General features: G+C 41.8%; 1 protein-coding gene across 1 annotated transcript in view; it reads left to right on the top strand.

Annotated features, from left to right (window-relative positions):
* Positions 1–19,785, top strand: part of Su(Tpl) (Suppressor of Triplolethal) — a 279,849-nt gene that overhangs the window by 165,814 nt on the left and 94,250 nt on the right. The window contains exon 2 of the mRNA XM_076178513.1: positions 8,941–8,988. Within this exon, the coding sequence (XP_076034628.1) occupies positions 8,941–8,988 (48 nt within the window). The remainder of the gene's footprint in view (positions 1–8,940; positions 8,989–19,785) is intronic.

Below are 19,785 nucleotides of genomic sequence, written 5' to 3'. Positions count from 1 at the left end.
TATGCGTGAAGCCCTGGAATGGCGAAGTTGATGAGAACGAGTGAGGCAAGGAACGCCCACATGGTTTAAAATTGGTGGGCGCACACACACACACACACACACACACACACACACACACACACACACACACACACACACACACACACACACACACACACACACACACACACACACAAAACACTGTCTGCTCTTAATATCCACCCCCTTGCTTCTTTACCAGCCTCCCCTTCCTTCCCCTCCCACCTTTCTCGATCACATCCTATCCCTCTGTTCATCCCCTCCCATGCATCCCCGTCTCTCCCACATCCCTCCCCTCCACTTTGCCCCTCTCTCATCTCATCTCATCTCCGCTCCCATCTCACCTCCCTCTCTCTCCATCAGTTCCTCTTCCATACCATTCTCTCCTCCACCCACCCCGCTCCTCCTCCACCCCCACCGCACCCTCATGTAATGAAGGTTATGCAACATGTGCGGCGCTCTGAACAACACCTGCCCACCTTGCTCACTCATCCCAGTTCAGTATCATCTCACCCTCTCGTCTCTCTCTCTCTCTCTCTCTCTCTCTCTCTCTCTCTCTATATATATATATATATATATATATATATATATATATATATATATATATATATATATACTGTATATATCCATCCATCCATCCACTCTCTCCTATCTCCACCCTCACTCCTTTCTCTCTTTCTTTTTGTCCTTTACTGATTTTCTTCGATTTGAAGGTAGCCAGAATAAGATATGAATAGTAATAATTTAGTATTAATGATAATGGTATTAATGATGATAATGATAGCATAATTGAGACAATATTTTCACCACATGGACACACCCGCAGCCCCACATTGGCTGGCAACTGTCCTCGAGCCGTCCCCATACATCTCTTTTAGAAAGGGATATTGAACACCTGTGTCGTATTAGTATGGGAACGTGTCCACGTTACCGGCTTAGGGTACTAGGAGGGCATCAGTCGCCGGTTGGTGTTCAGACGTCTTGCAGGATCACCACTCGCGCGCGCGTGTGTGTATTTATATGTATACACAAGTATGTGTCTATATATATATATATATATATATATATATATATATATGTATATATATTTTTTACGTATATTGTAGCTGTTTCATGGCGCCATTGATAGAGAAAGCATTTGTTGTTTACCTTGCAGAGGCGAAAATCTTGCCATCATATTTTCAAAACGAAGTTGAAGATTTCTTCTTGTGGAAAATAGCTAATTTGAGGATGGAACGAGAATTCTTGGGAACAGAAACTTGAGAAGTTTCTTAGAAACGTGCAGTTGGGGTATTCTTAGAAATGTTGGGATTCTTAGAAGCGTTGAGTGGATACACCACAGTGAATGATCAAGGCGGCTACTAGGTCAATATTATTATTATCATTATTATTATTATTTTATTATTATTATTATTATTATTATTATTATTATATTTTAGTTATTTTGAAATATAAATTTTATTTCCCTTTTTCGTTTTTCTTAATGTCTTTATTTACTTGTTTATTTATTCATATATTAATTAATTTATTTAGTGCAAATAGCAGTTCACCAAACAACAAAAAATCCCGCGAGTGAAGACAACGACAACTTAATGAGGTCGGGCGGTGATGACGCCACAGCATCCCCCCTCCCCTCCCCTCCCCTCCCCAGGGGGGATTGGGGGGAGGGGACTGTGGGAAAGGTCGCTCTGATGCAGTATCCCCTCTCTCTCCTCCTCCCCCTCATACCCACTCTCCCGCCCTCACCCCCTTCTCTCTATCGTTTCCTTTCTTCCCAGTTACCCCCTTCTCTCCCCTCTCTCCCTTCTCTCTCCTCTCCGTCTCCCCCTCTCCCTCCTCCCCGTCTCTCCCATCTCCCCGTCTCTCCCATCTCCCCCTCCCCCTCCCCCATGCATGAGAGAGGCGACAACCATCCCTGCCTGCCATGCACACACACTTTCACAATAGTGCCATGCACTCGCTTATTGCGTAAAGGATGGAGGGGCGTGGTGTAGGATCGCGTCACGTCGTCAGGACTGTGGTAGTTGGGAGTATGAGGTGACACGTGTTAGGAGTGGGGTCACTCACAGGGCCATGAGTGGCTCGATGTGCTCTTGAATGTGTCGCCTTACTGACGCTGGGGGTTGGACTAGCACTATAGAAATGGGACACTTTTTTTTATGTATTCGTATAATTTATACTTAGAATTATTATTATTATTTATTTGTTTTATTATTATTTGATTTTATTGATATAATTGTTTTTTATCTAATTTATTTGATTTATTTTTGCTGCAAATCTCAGATGTTATAGAATTAATTGTTTTTCTTCGTGAAAAAATATTCGATCAAATCTGAACATTACTATCCAAACGGTAGCACAAAATCTGAAGAGAATATTCGCCTCGTTTTGATAAATGGTTGTTCAAAGTCGATATAAGAAAAGGTCAGTTCACTTTGAGAAGAAAACCATAACGTCATGGTTGGACTGCTTCGAGTCAGTCGACTGTTACGCCTCATGACGTCATATCGTTTGTTTCTTTTTGAAGGGAAGTGACCTTTTCTTGTTTAGACTTTGAAGAACAGGGTGTAACACTCAAGTTACGAATGTCCAACTCCACGTGGTTGTTAGTATCATAGTCTTGAGTATACAGAATATGTTTACATGCCAAGAGGAGGTGGGGCATACGAATGACGTCATATCGACTTGTAACCGAAATCAGTCCGAGGACGACATGACGTCATGTCGTTGAATTTTGTTTTTGTTTTGGTCATCTCCTCCCGTTGCGAGCCCACTTAACACGTAATAACTTAATCTTTAACGTAATTGATCTACAAATGCTCAGTTTCGTCGTTTAGGTAACTTTCAATTAAAATTCAATAAGAGTAAAAGGGTTATCACATTGGGCTATTTATCCTCCAACCTCCAATTAATCGGCGGTATCACCCACCAGAACTTTTCCGCCGCAAAACCACAATGGCAAACTATTTTTTCTCAACAAAAATACATAGAATATATGTTGGAGTAAAATTATTTTCCTCCAGCATACCAACAGTCGGAGGAAAAATAGCCCAGTGTGATAACGTCTTTATGCCCCCCTTACAAGCGCAAGTTCCCCTGTTCAGGTAAGACTATCAGTTAAAACTGCAAATGGGGATAACCCCCTTTTCTGCCCCGTGACGTCACATTGCCCTACCCGGGTTGCGAATATATGTTCGTATGTAATACGTTTGCTTATTTATTTATTTGTTTAATTTATGTGGTCATTTTATTCCTTGTGGAAGAGCGGAGAGGGAGAAAATACTCAAGAGGAAGTGAGTTTTTAAGTTTTGAGATTATTGAGAGATGTCAGAATTGTATTAAAAAATTCTCTCCAGTCTCTATCTTCTTTCTTTCATTTATCTTCATCTTCATTTTATCTTTAACATTAATTCTTTCACACACACGCACACACACACACACACACACACACACACACACACACACACACACACACACACACACACACACACACACACACACAATGAACCATACATGAATTTGAGTCTAGGTATGTTAGAAAATTTGAGAATATAAGACGGGAACCAACGAGCGTTGCTCCTTTATTGTATACAATAATTAGGTAAATACACACACGCAAACGCACAAACGCACCATTATCTGTTGACAATGGCACCTAGTACCCCGTGCACATTATGTACTCAAATTAGAGTGCTTCTAAAATGAACAAAAATTGTATATTATCTGTTGACAATGGCACCTAGTACCCCGTGCACATTATGTACTCAAATTAGAATGCTTCTAAAATGAACAAAAGTTGTATATTGTCAAGGTATCTCTATATCACTGTGAACTCAATAAACTGATTATTTTTATTTATTATTATTATTATTTGTATTTTTTTTTTACCAGAAACCCCCCCTCCCTCGCTATGGACCAGGAGGTCGCTCGTTGGCTTCTTTCACATTGAAACACGTGTAGGAGGGGTTCAGGTTTTACAATTTGATCCCGAGTTCGCGTCGTGACTGGCCAGGACCCGGATTCAGGAATCGCTAAACTTTTACGATCTTAAGAGTTCCTGGGAAAGTGTTGGAGATCCAACTTACAGGGATTTTATTTTATTTTATTTTATTTTATTTTATTTTTATGGTATTTATTTTTGTTATTATTTATTTAATTGATTTTTTTTTAGGGGGGGGGTTGGTATGTGGTTGAAGTTGGGGGTGGATTCTCCCATGTCTCGCCCAATTGACCATCTCAAAATAATAGGCGAATAGTCTTGGATACCATCACAGATAGGCAAAAGAGACGTAGTTACAAATTGACTTTTTTCACTTTGGGTAGAACATTTATTACAATATACGTGTTTCTTTTGGTTTGTTTACTCAGCACTATGTTTTATTTGTTGTCAAAGTGTTTGGTCCGTACGAACGTAACGTATGAAGTCGTATGGAAATGTATATATAAATATATATATATGTATATATATATATATATATATATATATATATAATTGAATATACTTTTCGTGATTTTCTTTCATTTTCTTTGTAACCTGAACATTTCGTTTTATGTATATATTTATTAATTTATTTTCATTTGTCGTTATCTAGTGATTTATCTTAACTGATTTCCTTACATGCACATCGATATTATACCAGGAATTCTTAACTTCTCACGCATCCCTTATTTATACATTGCTGTTCTTGAACATGGATTAAATTTGCCTTGCATCCGCAAACCCCACTGTATTAGAGGACCCACGTGTGAAACTCTATGGCGCACAAAGGGACCTCTAGACCCCACGTCGAGGAGCCCCAGTATAAGGGCAAATATGTATAATGGATAAAGACTACTTGACAATTGTTGAGATATAGATTGGACTGCCTGCCAGCCTACCTGGCTGGCTACCTTCACAGATTTTTTTTTTTTTTTTTTTTTTCGAGAAGAAAGTGAAAGTTGCTACCTCGTCGGGAGTTACGGCCGATTCAGTCCTTCACGATGAAAGAGGAGGAGGAGGAGGAGGAGGGGGGGTCGCCACGGGATTGAATGTGGTAGACGGAACGGAATGATGGTAGTACCCGGTAGATAGGGTATGAGGACGTGGCGTGAAGTAAGTACCTTTGCCACCGGGGAGAGGGGTACCACGGGGATTAATAAAATACCTTGGAGGCAGGAAAAGTGCTACCCGGTACAGAAGGGGTTGCGTTAAAACTGGCTCTAGCCCCCATCGATACTGAGGGGGAGAGGGGGGGATCTTGTGGAGATGAATAGGATCTCTTGGCGACAAGCGGAATAGAATCGGTTTCATTTTCTCTCTTTTTGCCAGGGTTTGGAGCCTCCCCTCTCTCTCTCTCTCTTTCTCTTTCTTTGTCTTTCTCTTTTTTGCCAAGGTTTGGTGCCCCTCTCTCTTTTTATCTACCAATAGCTGTCTTTTTTTTTATTTAGGTTTGGTGCACCCTTTCTTGCTTGCTCTCTTTCCCTCATTCTCTCCCCCTATCTCTATCTCTCCCTCTCTCCCTCCACACTCTATCTCTGTCTCGATGTGCGGACGTAGGGCTAGACCACTTATTACAAAAACTTGATACAACACTATCTGAGTATGTGTATCCTGAAACTTGTTTTTCATGGGGACAATAGGTCTAATCTACAACCTGAATGAATAACCCAAACATGTGCAGGTACTTTCTCTTGTAAATATATACAATGACTGGTGTCTTTTTTTGCGAGATATGGGATCATATATAATCTTTGCGAGCTCGTAAATTTACGAGATCATAGTCTTGATCGTAACGTAAATGATCGACTTAAATACGTTTGTTATTGTTGTGTATATAAGACGTAGGTGATTGTTGAACGTTATATTTGTAGCCGATTGTACATAAGACACATAAGTTCGTAAGTCGGCTACAAAAAAGTGCAAGAGGAGTAGGTATGTGAGACAAGCGTACAGTATGCGCTACTTTTTGCTCGTAGCCAACCCTGATGGTATTTGGGTAACTTGGTAACCGGGGGGGGGGGAGGGGGAGATTGCGAGACACAACCTGGAAGCGTGAGTTACCCATGAATTGTATCGGTACCAGATCTGGCGGTTACAAAAATGCTGAATCATCCAGGGGACATTAAAAGAAGGGCTTGGCGCTGAAATGAATTACTTTTGGATGTCATGAGTGGATTTCACAAACCACTTGGGAAACGATTCTAAGTGAGAGTGGAGGGTGGGGGGAGTTAGGGGGAGTACTTGTTTTGAAATACTTGTGTTATTTATGTAATCGATAGAATAGTGTTAGGTGTTGCTGTGTTTATATTGATAAAGAGACCCGTTGTCCACAGTTGATTTTATGACGTATAGACTAAACGTGTTTATTTCTCGTTAAAGGGAGTGTGTCTTAGGAGGGAGATCCGCTGGCCACTCTCGAGTTAAAGGGAGTGTATTATTTAAGTTTAGTTATAGTAATTTCAATCCACACTAAGAAGATAACTGAGAAGAATGCTAGATAACCCATAGTTAAAGGGAGCGCATCTAGGGGAAGTTTTAGTTAGGAAACTAAACCACAAAGAGGATAATTAAGAGTGAGAGGAACTCGAGATAACTAAGTACGGATGGAAATGATAACGGTAAACGGTTAGGTACTTGTTCTTCGTGTTTAGGATAACTCACAAACGTTATCCAGATGGAGGTTAAGGGTATAGGTCGATTTAAAGGTTAACCCCCTTCCTTTCTCTTCGAGGAGACCCGCGGCCCCTAGATAACTGGCAAATTGCCATCGAATTAACCCACAAGTCCTTCAGGTAGAAGATATATTGTATGTAGGGCGAGAGTGGGGCAATGGGAGTAAACAAGGCTATAAAACTGGTGTTTGAAGCTTGACAATGGTCATCTCTCGTTGAGACTATGTATGTATGTAGGCATAGTTCCAGCAGTCTGGGTAGGAACGGGTCAGGGAGTAAAGCTGGAACAGTTTGCCTATACAGAGAGTCGGCACGGAAGCACAATTTGCTGAACATTACTAAGAGGGCTTCTATGGTCCTTACGATGTCTGTCCACGTTAAGGATACAAATTCTCTCTTCCTCAGTGGAGGACCCTGAGACTGAGAGGGAGAGGGAGAGAGAGAGCCTGTGTGTGATATATTGTATTGTGTAGTTTCTCTTATGGTATACCCCCACGCAACTCCCGAAATAGAGGCAGTATGATATGTATGAACGAAATTCCGGGAATGTAGTGTGATGCTGCCGCCCTTGCCTCATCCTCATCACTATGGTAATCGGGGTTTGGACGCGCCATCTGGTGGGGACGCACCCTTAGTACGTACTATGGACTCCCGCAAGACTTAACAAAGGTCAGTGACCAAGTCACAAAGGGAGTTTGAGTAGTCCTTGCCATTATACACGCCACGCGTGCTGGCTCTCTCTCTCTCTCTCTCTCTCTCTCTCTCTCTCTCTCTCTATCTATCTCTATATCTCTCTCACTCTCTCTCTCTCTCTCTCTCTCTCTCTCTCTCTCTCTCTCTCTCTCTCTCACTCTCTCACCCTCTGTCTCACACACACACGCGCGCCGGAAGCTCACAACCCGGATATCCACTACTATGTTTCCCCGTGAATTCGCTTCAGTTCGGAGCAGATAGACTGGAGACTGCACAGATTCTTAACCTGGATAAAATCAGCGGGCGGCAGCTGGAGTGGTTCGTCGTAGCGAAAGGGTTAATCAAGTACGGTTGGAGTTAACCCCGAGGCTGCGGAGGGAGATCATCAACACCACCCAAGACCCACCAACACCATCCGACACCCATCATCTACCACCACCACCATTTTTACCACAATAATCATCACTGTCTATCACCACTACCACCACCACCACCAACAACATCTTTACCACAGTAATCATCACTGCCAACCACCACCCACCCAGCCACCACGACCAATTTCTTCTCCGTGCGCATTATGTCTCTGTAACCTTGACGTCCTGATGGTCGGTGGAGCATTCCAAGGTCCAACTTGAGGCCACAGGGAGTCTCGGGTTTGCACAGGTGGAGGAGTGTTGTCGGCACCAGTCCACCTCTTTCGTTACGTGGACGCCTTCAGACATTTTGTTCAGGTTAATGTTAGATGTGTGCTGGTGGAGTCATCGGAAGCGTGCTGGTCTCGTATTCACTTTGTTGTGTGTTCGAATCTCTCACTCCTCCCTGATTCCCAGCAATGACTGTTACCTGCCCCAACATTCCCTAAAGCGCATAACAGGGCAGAGGTGACGGCTTCGGCCGCAGCTGTTCAGCGCTTCTTGCCGTAGGCTCCTCATCTTTCACTACCTTTAATGGTAGATGATGTGTATCTGTAAGAAGGGTAGATGTGAAGGCGAGATCAAGTAGTTTTGGCAACTAAGAGTGACCATGAAGGGGTCGCATGAAATAAATTACAAATCAAAAGACCCATGCATCCTCCCTTAAAAAATAATGATAAATAAATAAATAAAAATAAGATTACATAAAATTGAATAAAACGGAGATCACTGGGTTCCTTCTTCCGTGTGTGGGGGTGGGCTGTGTTGTATTGCGTTCGCCCCGCGAACCTGTGAGTTGCAGTGGAGTTTGATCATGACGTCCCAGCTGCTGCCCGTGCTGCCTCACCTGCTTCCTTCCGACACCTGCTTCCGCTGATCGCGTGTTATGTGACATACACACTCATGTACTTCTACTGACGGAGCTGTCAGCCTCGGGTCGCTGCCTGTGACAGCTCGTATATGTCAACATGGTTAGGGGGAATACGTACATACTAAAGAGCCTTTCCATCTTATAAGGGGGATAGCCGAATCAAAGTATGCATCACCACACATCCATCCAGAACCCAGTCATCGCCTCCCCCCCCCTCCACCGTAGCACCTGCAGGTAATGAAAAATATATACATTTTGTGTTCAATGTATCTTATATATGTTTTTTTTTTTCAGCACTCCGTCTCTCTTCAGCCCAGTATCGTGTTCCACGGCACACATGGGGTAAGTGTTACACATCCCTCTTGATTTACAGTAGCTGCTTTTTGTTCGCAATTGAACGTAAAATTAGTTCGACATTGTGTCCTTCGTCGCTTTGGAATAGCTTTCCACCAATAAAATGGTTTGGTTGTAAGCAGAATAAAATCGTAAAAGGCTGCTGGAAGCTTTATATTTCCTTAACACTGGAAATAGCCCCCATATTGTTTCTCTCCCTCCCTCCCTCCCTCCCGCCGTCTCCTTTCCAGTAGCGAGCGTTTTCCCATTTTGGATATACCCCTCTGCGCATCCCACAGCAATTACGGGGATTGAATTGCGCTTGCCATTTTTGGCTCCGTTTATAAAGTCTGTCAAAATTTGGATGCGCGGCGTCGGGCGTTGTTCCCCCACCAGGGACGTCACAGGCGCCAGCACCGATTCCTGAGAGACTTTATCTCGTTGTCTTTCGAAAACAACTAAATAGTGCCGCAACAGAAATGGGCGACAACACGTGGGATAGATATATGAAAGTAAGCTCTATGAGCTGTGTCCATGCCATTGTTGGCGTTTGTCAACTAGCTCCAGACTATGCCACAGGGTGACGTGATGGAGTTAGCAGGTTGTTTATGCATCAGAACATTACTATCTGGGGGTAAGCGATGTCGTAAGTCTGTTACGGCTCGTATTTTACGATGCTCATAAGTATCCGACCAACGGTTACCAACTATGTGTCTAAATTTGCGAACTGAGCAGTGCCTATGTTTAAGACATCATTGTCATTTGCAACATGCTGTACCAGATTCTTATGTCCTCTGTCTATACGTCGTCATAACGAAAGAGTTAAGATGTGTATGTGTGTGTGTGTGTGTGCGCGCGCGCATGGGGGATCGAGTTTGTGTGTTTTTTGTCATGAGCGTTTTGCCTCCCAGTCCTCCTCTCTCTCTCAATAGGGGATAATGACACAAACATTATATTTTTTCTCTTTCTATATGACCTTTTATGTGCACGAGATTTATAAATATCTTCCGTTCAGCACACTCCATTCTACATTGCGATAGAGATGGGGGAGAGAGCGATAGAGAGGGAGAGAGAGAGAGAGAGAGAGAGAGAGAGAGATGGGAGGGGAGTTGGGATGCGCACGCAGTATGCACATTGGATGTAATGACAAAGCCTCGTTTGGACATAAAGAACAATGGTTTCAGAGTTGCATTGCAACATTTCGGATGCAAGAATTCGATGCTATCAAGATGAGTGTTATATGGAGACTTATAATAATAAAATCGCTTGGCGACATTTAGAATCGAAGTAGCAGTCCCACCCGGTACGCAAGGAGCTACTGTAGATGACCTATACCTTTAATACGGAGTGGATGTCGCATATATGAGTAATAAAATCATCCAACGGCAGCCAAAGAAACCATTGAAGAAATACCGCAAATGAACTGCAAATAAACTGACGATAATAATAGTAATATTAATAATAGTAATATTAATAACAGTAATATTAATAATAATACTAATATTAATATTAATATTAATAATAGTAATAATAATAGTAATATTAATCATGATAATATTAATAGGAATGAGCACACACCCACATACATGATTCATTCTTGGATTTCTTCGTATTTGGATGAATAGCATAGTTGTGTTCGTCTTCTTGTAATAAGGGTGGATGTTGAACTCGACGGTGTGCCAAAAATTTCCTTTGTGTTTATGCAGATCTCTGGTTTATGATTTTTTTTTTCTAGCTCGTTTTGTTACTTTTTTTTTAGCGGTAGGAAGGGAACAAAGTAAGATATATATATATATATATATATATACATATATATATGTATATATTTATATATACAGATATATGTTTATATATATGTATATATATACATGTATATATATATGTGTATATATATACATATATATATGTATACTGTATATATATGTATATTTATATATATATGTATATATATATATGTATATATATATGTATATATATATATATATATGTATATATGTATATATATATATGTATATATGTATATATGTATATATGTATATATGTATATATGTATATATATATGTATATATATAATGTATATATATATATATATATATATCAGAACTGAAATAATGATGGGAAAAATGGCTTCGTTTAAAAAAGGTGTAGGTTGTAGCTTAGAGGCCTGGCGTGACCTCACGTTTGAGAATGACCTGACGCCGTTTCTTAGTGTTCTTTGGGGATGACTAAAGTTGAGCAATAGGAATGCAGTTAGCATCGTTCCGCCATTATACGAGTGGGTTGCACGGCCCATATATATATATATATATATATATATATATATATATATATATATATATATATATAATATGCGGGGAAGTGTACTTGCAAAGTTGGTTCAGGAATATGCATATGTATCTTTAGTTATTGTTTTTGGTGTATTCTTAATTTATTTAGTATCTGAGATGGCTATTTCCATTATAAGCCAGAAGTGCACAAAAAATGTAATACTGTTAATGATGAAAAACTTGAGAATTTAAATTTTCAAGTGAAAATCTGTTTGTAGTTCTGATTTTCTCTGAATTGGCGTACTTAGGTGAGTTATCAGTTGACATTTTCTTTCAAATTTTGTTTTAGAATATGTGAAGAAAAGATGTACTGTGTTGAAACGACAAGCAATGATTCAGAAGGGAAATTGTCGTTATTGCCTAAAAGTATGATTATAATAACTACAGATACTAGCGTCGAACACTACCAAATCACCTTCACGGTACACGATGCCCTTGAATATTGCTCTCTACAGTTGCTTACTCGCTTGACGCTTCGTGTGCGTGTTATGACGTCATGTCGCTTATTCTGGACTACTACGCGTTAAACTGCAAAAAATCTTTCCTTGTTTTAATCTGGAGGCGAAGATTTTCTCCAATGTTTTAATTTTCCTTTGTTAATATTTTATTGGAATAATATTTTTCCATTAAAAGAAAAAGAGAATTGCAGACCAAAAAAATGGCATAATAGTAAAGACAATCTTGATGAATACAAATATACAAGGACGGGCCTCGTGCGTGGGGGCGGGGCTTGTGTGACGTCACGTCGTCTTATCCGGAATCCAAATCACAAAATGTCTGGTTAGGGAAAACCCAAGCAACATTTTTCACTTAATGTGGACAAATTTCAGATTGTGTGTCGTGGGTGTTAATTTGTGTTGTACTATTCACACAAATTTAAATGAATTAATATTTTCCTCAAGTACCTGTGCATCTAAGATATATCTAAAAAAAATGGAAAACTTCTTAGATTTTTGAGAGTTAAGACGTTATTATTGAACTCAAAGAATGCTGCTATTAGTGTGACTCGGTCCTTTAGATAATGGATTTATTTATACGAAGGGATAAGTACACACACAGACACGTGGCGCAGTGTTAGAGTTCCCGGCTGCCACTACGGCGGTCCGGGTGCGAATCCCGCCCAGGACTGAAATAATTTCAGTATCCCTGCGCTGAGAATCGTTACTCCAACTCGTGGGCGGGGAGCTGTGTGTGTGCGTGCGTGTAAGGTCACAACATTACCCATAGGTCGGTCATATATGAGCTCTGAGGTCTCTCTCGGGAGGGAAATAGTTGTCGATCACGAGTCCAACACGTGATCCAAGACCATGGTGAATCACACACATTTGAGTTATGATTTCCGCCGTGGGGAATTGAAATTGTGTTCAGTTACAGATTACCGTAAGAACTGTTGTGATTTAATGCCTAACCTTATATAAAACTCAAAGAGAAATTTATAATACATGATTCCACGATTGATATAGCCAAATCGGTAAAAGTTATGGACAGTTATTTGAATCGAGTATGTTCCTTCCTTCCGCTGGGAGGCTCTGGAATTCTTTTCCTTCTGATTTCTGGAAATCTTTCGTAAAGAGAACTTTGAGATAGCTGACCTAAATTTCGAGTTGTTTTGTTTGCTCCATTTTCGGTGAAGTCCTTGCTTTTTATACATAGACTTAAAAAGTGTTCGTATAGAGAAAAGCATACTAGATACGATTTGTCAAAATAGATCTTGGAATTGCTGCCACCACAACAAAAGCAACAAAATAACAACAACAATACAGACGTCACCCAAACCGTGTTATTAGTAACGGGTAACGCTCCCACAACCTTCCTTATAGTCGACATGACGTCACTGCGGCCTCGAACTCTGATTGAATACCCGGACAGGACGATGTGACGTCACTCGTAAGCTCCGCCTCCTCCCTGCGCGGGGAGAGGCTTTATATAGACTTTGGAACGCAGTTAACTTTGCTGTGTATCCTTCAAACGGAACTTTCTCTTCCACTGCAGGGGCGAGTTCGCTTGATGCGAACCCAGCAGAGTTGATCTTAGATGCAATATGGTTACTGGGGTTACACACACACACACACACACACACACACACACACACACACACACACACACACACACACACACACACACGACGGCGCAGTGGTAGTGTTCGCAACTGCTGCAACAGCGGTCCGAGTTCGAATCCCGCCCGGGGCTAAAATAATTTAAGTATCACTGCGCTGCGAGTCGTTACTCCAATTCTCGTGGGTGGGGAGATTGTGTGCGTGTAAGGTCACAGCAGTACCCATAGATCGGTCATATATGACCTCTAAGCTCTCTTTAGGGAGGGTAATAGCTGTCGATCACGAGTCCAACACGTGATCCAAGACAGTGGTGAATCAAACACTCGCTCTTAGTGAAGGCTTAAGGCGTCGGGAGAGGTACCACAGAAGTTAATAGAAATCGTCTGACGGCATTTAGAATAAAAGGGAACGTATTATACGTTAGGATAGGGTTGTGTTGATTCGGGTGCAGGTATTGTATGGAAATCGAGGGACTGGTACGGGGGCATCATATTGGTCTGCACAGTCTTGACAGAAATGCGCCACTGGGTACGTTTAGGTAACCAAAACACAGTTTGTATGGGTTAAATTCCTAGAATTAGAGGCTGGTTAAATATTTGGTTTTAAAGTGTAGGGATATTGAGGTTGTATCCCCGTCTTGAAGGATAGTCCGGTCCTGTATTGTGTTAATGTAATTCTGAAGGAGCTAAGAGTTAAATTAATAATGGATTATTTTTTATTTTGTAATTTACTTGTAATATCACTAGAGTATAATTATTTGGGAAATAGATAATAATTATGATTTGTTAATAAAATGATCTTTATTGCATTCCGTGTGTGTGTATATATATATATATATATATATATATATATATATATATATATATATACATATATATATATTGAGACATTCTGACAGGTTGATGTAAGCGGAATAGGAAACACAGGAGTCTTAGTCTTGAGTTTATTCCTGACTAGTTTCGCATACCTGCGAAACTAGTCAGGAATAAACTCAAGACTAAGACTCCTGTGTTTCCTATTCCGCTTACATCAATATATATATATATATATATATATATATATATATATATATATATATATATATATATAATTTTTTTGATGGAGAGAACTGTAAAGGAGGGTTCTTTGTTTACAAATTTATATTCACTGTTTTGGTTATACTTTTTTCTATTTTTGATTGCTCATTTATACTGCTTACCTTAGGTTCAGTTGTGTTGGAATTAGGTATTGCTTCCAGTAGGAAAATAAGAATTGGAAAAAAAAAAAACCGATGACTCAACAAATCTGCGTAAAAGTGACGAATATTTTCTCGGAAATCGTGGTTAAATTTGTGGTTGTCTTTATTTCTTTTTACCAAACTTTACTTTCCAATTCTATTTTAAAAGAGATGTAGTTATAAATAAGATTATTGAAGTCCGTGGGTGTAGGAATTTTATTATATCGTCCTCTGATCGACAGAGTGAATGTAATAATATATTGTTTTATCACTGCCATCGGCGCGAGATTGTTCATAAAAATAGAAGCTCTGATATATCATTGAAGACTAGTCTTAACAAAAATTAATAAATTAATATAATAATAATAATAATTTAACTATTACAAGAGATGGTAGTGCATGTAGTACCTTCGGTGCGATAGTATAGGATATACACCCCGGTTACCCGATTAAATACTATCAATACAGTGATGCTCTGTACATAGTTGGTTCAATCCAGTGTTGATATTTTGTTCAGCTGAGGGAGAACATGGTGAACAGAATTGGGATATTTTTCTTTCTCTTTTTTTTTTTTTTTTCTTCTTTCCAGCCCTTTGCTGTGGAATAGAATTGGCCAGAGTAAAATATATAAAAGACATCACAGGGACGTTAGAAATAGAGAAATAGTAATATTGAATGTTAGAGGGGCCATAACTTCAGCAAGACAGAAATTATATGGTTGGTTTTCAGAATGTACAGTCGTGTTGAACACGAGTGGTGGCAAAGTTGGGGCCCAAGAGTGAAAGTAGTTTCACCAGCGTTGAGTACCGTACACCATTATGCTAAAGTCTGTCCCCTGCAAGTAGACTAACTTTCTAGATTTAGTTCCAGACTTAGTTTGAATGGTGCTGAGTAGACACTGTGCAGCCAACCTCTCTCTCTCTCTCTCTCTCTCTCTCTCTCTCTCTATATATATATATATATATATATATATATATATATATATATCTCACACACACACACACTGTCACACACAGACACACACACACACACGTACACATTGAGGTTAAAGGGAAGCAATTGCACTACTGTTACAATTTGCAAGTCTTTGGAGGGTAAACAATCCTAACTTGGGTCAAGGATCAACCCTCGATGCAGGTGTGTGTTGTGTCTCCGGTGTTGATCAACGTACTCAGGTAACTAGATGATAGGGGGAGGTTGAAGGCCATCAAGTCGCATAGTGGAGTTAGCGTTACGTGTGTGTGTATGTGTGTTGGCACAGTTCCAGATAAACGTCACTGTCCCAGTCCTTTAACACAGACGACGCTGCAGAAGTAATACTGTATTTCTTTGGTAGAAGTCTGGGGTTTCTCAGTGCGCGCGCACACACACACACACACACACACACGTCACTGTCCATCTTGAACAAGGGCATGGTATTGTACGTGTCAACGGTTACAGCATTACCCATAGAGCGGGCTCCTAATGAGCTCTGACCTTTCACCCAATAGGTTAATAGGTGTCAGCCATGGTGTCCAGCTCGTGATCCAGAATTATGATGAATCTCTCCTCTCTCTCTCTCTCTCTCTCTCTCTCTCTCTCTCTCTCTCTCTCTCTCTCTCTCTCTCTCTCTCTCTCACACACACACACACACACACACACACACACACACACACACACACACACACACACACACACACACACACACACACACACACACACACACACACACACACACACACACACAGAAAGAGAGAGGGGGTATCCACTCTTGTAACCTTTCTCAGATACCTTTCTGCTCTAGTTGACTCTCCACAGGTACACCAAATGGCCACAGACAGAGCACATGAAACTACTTGTGTGCGTGTGTGTAAGTAATATACGCATGTGTGTTAATCCCGTTATGCCTTGCGTTCTTCTTGGTTCCACCACTTCTCGCTCCCAACAACCGGAGAACTACGCAATTGCCGCGTCCTTGCCTCCTTTCCTCCCGCTCGCTCCCCCCCCCGTCCCCCCATAACCCCCCACCCCCTCCATGCTCTTTCTCGTCTCGTTTCCCGTGCCCCCTCTCCCTCCTCCCTCCCTCCCTCCCTCTCGGGTACCCGTTCCTCCTCCTCTTCCTCCTCCCCGTTACCCCTTCCCGTCCCCGTCCATTCCACGCGTTTTGTCCTTTGTTATTGACGCGAGGTTCCTGTTTTGCCGGGGGGTTCCTGTTTTGCCGCTTTTCCCTCTTTGGTGTGATCCTGCGTATAGGCCACAGGGCCAGCCTGATGGTCTTGCCATGGTTTCCAACGCCGTTTACACACCAATTACTCACTGTGTCGGACCCGCCTTCGATCCCAGCAGCAACAAACGACCTCTACTTGACCTGGAAGTCCGAGCACCTCGGGCAAAGGTGATAGTCCTATCCTTAACGCATATCAGAATGCAATTGTGTGGCAATAGTCAGTCCAAAATCAGTACATAAGCCCCTCAGGATGAAATTTTCCCCGGCTGGCTCGGCCGAATAAAATCGCTGGGCGGCCCGACTCTTCTATTCAGCTCCCTGTGATGTTCTCAGAAAGTCAAAATAATCTTCAGTAGACGACGAATGTTTTTTCTAATTCAAGATGTTCCGGGTACTCCCCCCCCCCTCTCTCTATCTATATCTCTCTCTCCCGTTTCTCACGAGTTCCCACCCCCTTTCATTTGAATAAAATCGCCTGGCGGCAGTTGGAACAATACTCGAGTCGTGGAAGGGTTAATCGCGATAGGTTACATCCCGTTGGTGATGGGGATGGGAAGTGGGTTCCCTCCCCTCCATGGCTGAATAAAATCACTCTGCGGCAGGCAAGTGTTACAACGCAATGCGAAAGGTTTAACGGAGTTGGGTTATTCCGTTCAACGAGATTAGAGTTGTTTCTGATCGTGTTGATGAAGATAACGACTGACTGATAAGGTTGATCGTCACAAGACCACCTTCCTTGCCGAGTGGTACTTTCCTGCTTACTCCCGTTGCCGCCAGGCGATTTTATTCAGGTGTATGGGAGACACCATCTTATTACGAACAGGCTAATCTCAACAGTACATTATTCCCTTCAGTGCGATGGGGGAAGTGATTTAATCCCTTTATTGTTAAAGGGAGGGTGCCGCGGACTTGAAAGAGTGCCAATCGGCACTGAAGGGTTTAAAAGTCGTGCTGAACATTGGCCTTGGGAGTAACTGTACATTTCCCCCCATGTCGCCCTTCATTGTAGTGTATTTATTGATGAAATTTGCATATAAAATTAGTGGCATTCTCTCGCCGCACACCTGCTTTTCTCATGTGTTGTTGATATGGCAACATCGCTTCTGTAGCAGAGAGCGAAGCATAAGGTTGATTAACTAATAGTAGATTTTGTATGTACGTGAAATATACGTGCGCTGTTGCCACGTTTATCACATGCAGGTGGACCAGTTGGAAGTTTTGCCAACTGTACCTAGGTATATCCTGACGTGACGCCTCATATATTATTGGTCCAGTTTTGACACATGGGCGACTACTGTCGATCATTTGTCTCCAGACGATTTTATTCATCTTACAAAACCCTTCGTCCTTTAAAGAGCATATCTCGATCATTCATATATATATATATATATATATATATATATATATATATATTATATACACACACACACACATACTTGGGTGCGAATGTGGCAGGAAAGGGAGGAGTGGAGGTGGATGTAGAATGTAGATTGAGAGAAGCAAGTAAATGCCTTGGGGGATTAAAAAGTGTAATGAGAAATAGACAATTGGGAATGGATGCTAAGAGTAGATTGTATGAAGGAGTGATTGTGCCGCTAGCACTGTACGGAGCAGAAACATGGAACATAAGGGAATAAGAGAGGAGGAGTTTGAATGTGTTTGGGATGAGGTGTCTGACTGAGAAGTATGATAGGGGGGCTGGATAGAGTGAGAAATGAGGAGGTGAGGAGGAGAGCGGGGGTGGAAAGGGAGTTGGGAGATAGGGTTGACGAAAGAGTATTGTGATGGTTTGGCACATGGAAAGAATGAGAGAAAGATTAGTAAAATAGGTATGGAAGGCAGAGGTGGAAGGAGTGAACATGAAGGGGCGACCTAGAATGAGATGGATGGATGGTGTAAAAGGGGTTTTGAGAAAGAGGGGAATGTCTGTTGAGGAAGGACGGGAGAGAAAAGAAGATAAGGATGAATGGAGAATGGTTGTGTATGGATGATGCTGTGATGCATGAGAGGGACTGGGTGGGGGATGGGGATGAGGGAGTATGTTTGAGAAATAAATTGACGCAGCCCGAAGGGATTTCTCCCCGTCTTCTCCTTTTCTGCATAAGGGGACGGAGAGGAGGGGTCGTCGATTAATGAAGCGGCCTTGCTGTGGATGTGGTGTGTCTTGCGACACTGCTTCTGACCCAGGGCAGTGGACAAGGTGCAGGGATGACCCGTCATCCAGGAGGTGCCAAGATAAGAGTGAGGGTAGAGGGGAGGGGAGTAGCCTATGTAGGGGATGGAATGGGTGGGAGTGGTTTATTCCTTTTTTTCTACCTCCCTTGTATGGGGAAAAAAGCCTTTGGTATATGTATTTATGTATGTAATTATATATATATATATATATATATATATATATATATATATATATGTGTGTGTGTGTGTGTGTGTGTGATTCCACGCCTGGCTGTGTCACGTTCTTCTGTCCCCTGGTGGCAAAACTTTGAGAACATTCCAGAATGACCACAAAAAGAGTTGAATGTTCATTGTGCACCGTTTGAACGCAATCACAATTCAACCAACAGTAGTTCATAAACGCGTCATATCTTCATTGTACACGGACACCCCCCACGCTATACGTGTGTCAGGACCATATGTCCATAACTGTGCGTTTGTTGTGATGAGGTGTTTGTATTGTGCCCGAGCTGTGTGTAGTATCCTGATCTCGGCGTGTAAAATTGACCTTGGGCTTCGTGAAGGTTATCTCCTCCTTCGCGTCTTCTCCCCCAGCCGAGTGGCATGTGCAGGCCATACACGTGCACACACACACACACACACACACACACACACACACACACACACACACACACACACACACACACACACACACACACACACACAATCACACACCCACACACACACAATCACACACACACAATCACACATCCACACACACACAATCACACACCCACACACAATCACACACACACAATCACACACACACACACACACACACACACA

This window comes from Oratosquilla oratoria, chromosome 41, assembly GCF_046742065.1.
Source record: "Oratosquilla oratoria isolate Oo_2021 chromosome 41, ASM4674206v1, whole genome shotgun sequence".
Taxonomy (NCBI): domain Eukaryota; kingdom Metazoa; phylum Arthropoda; class Malacostraca; order Stomatopoda; family Squillidae; genus Oratosquilla; species Oratosquilla oratoria.
Note: the sequence above shows the minus strand (reverse complement) of the source record. Positions and strands in the feature narration are given on the sequence as shown.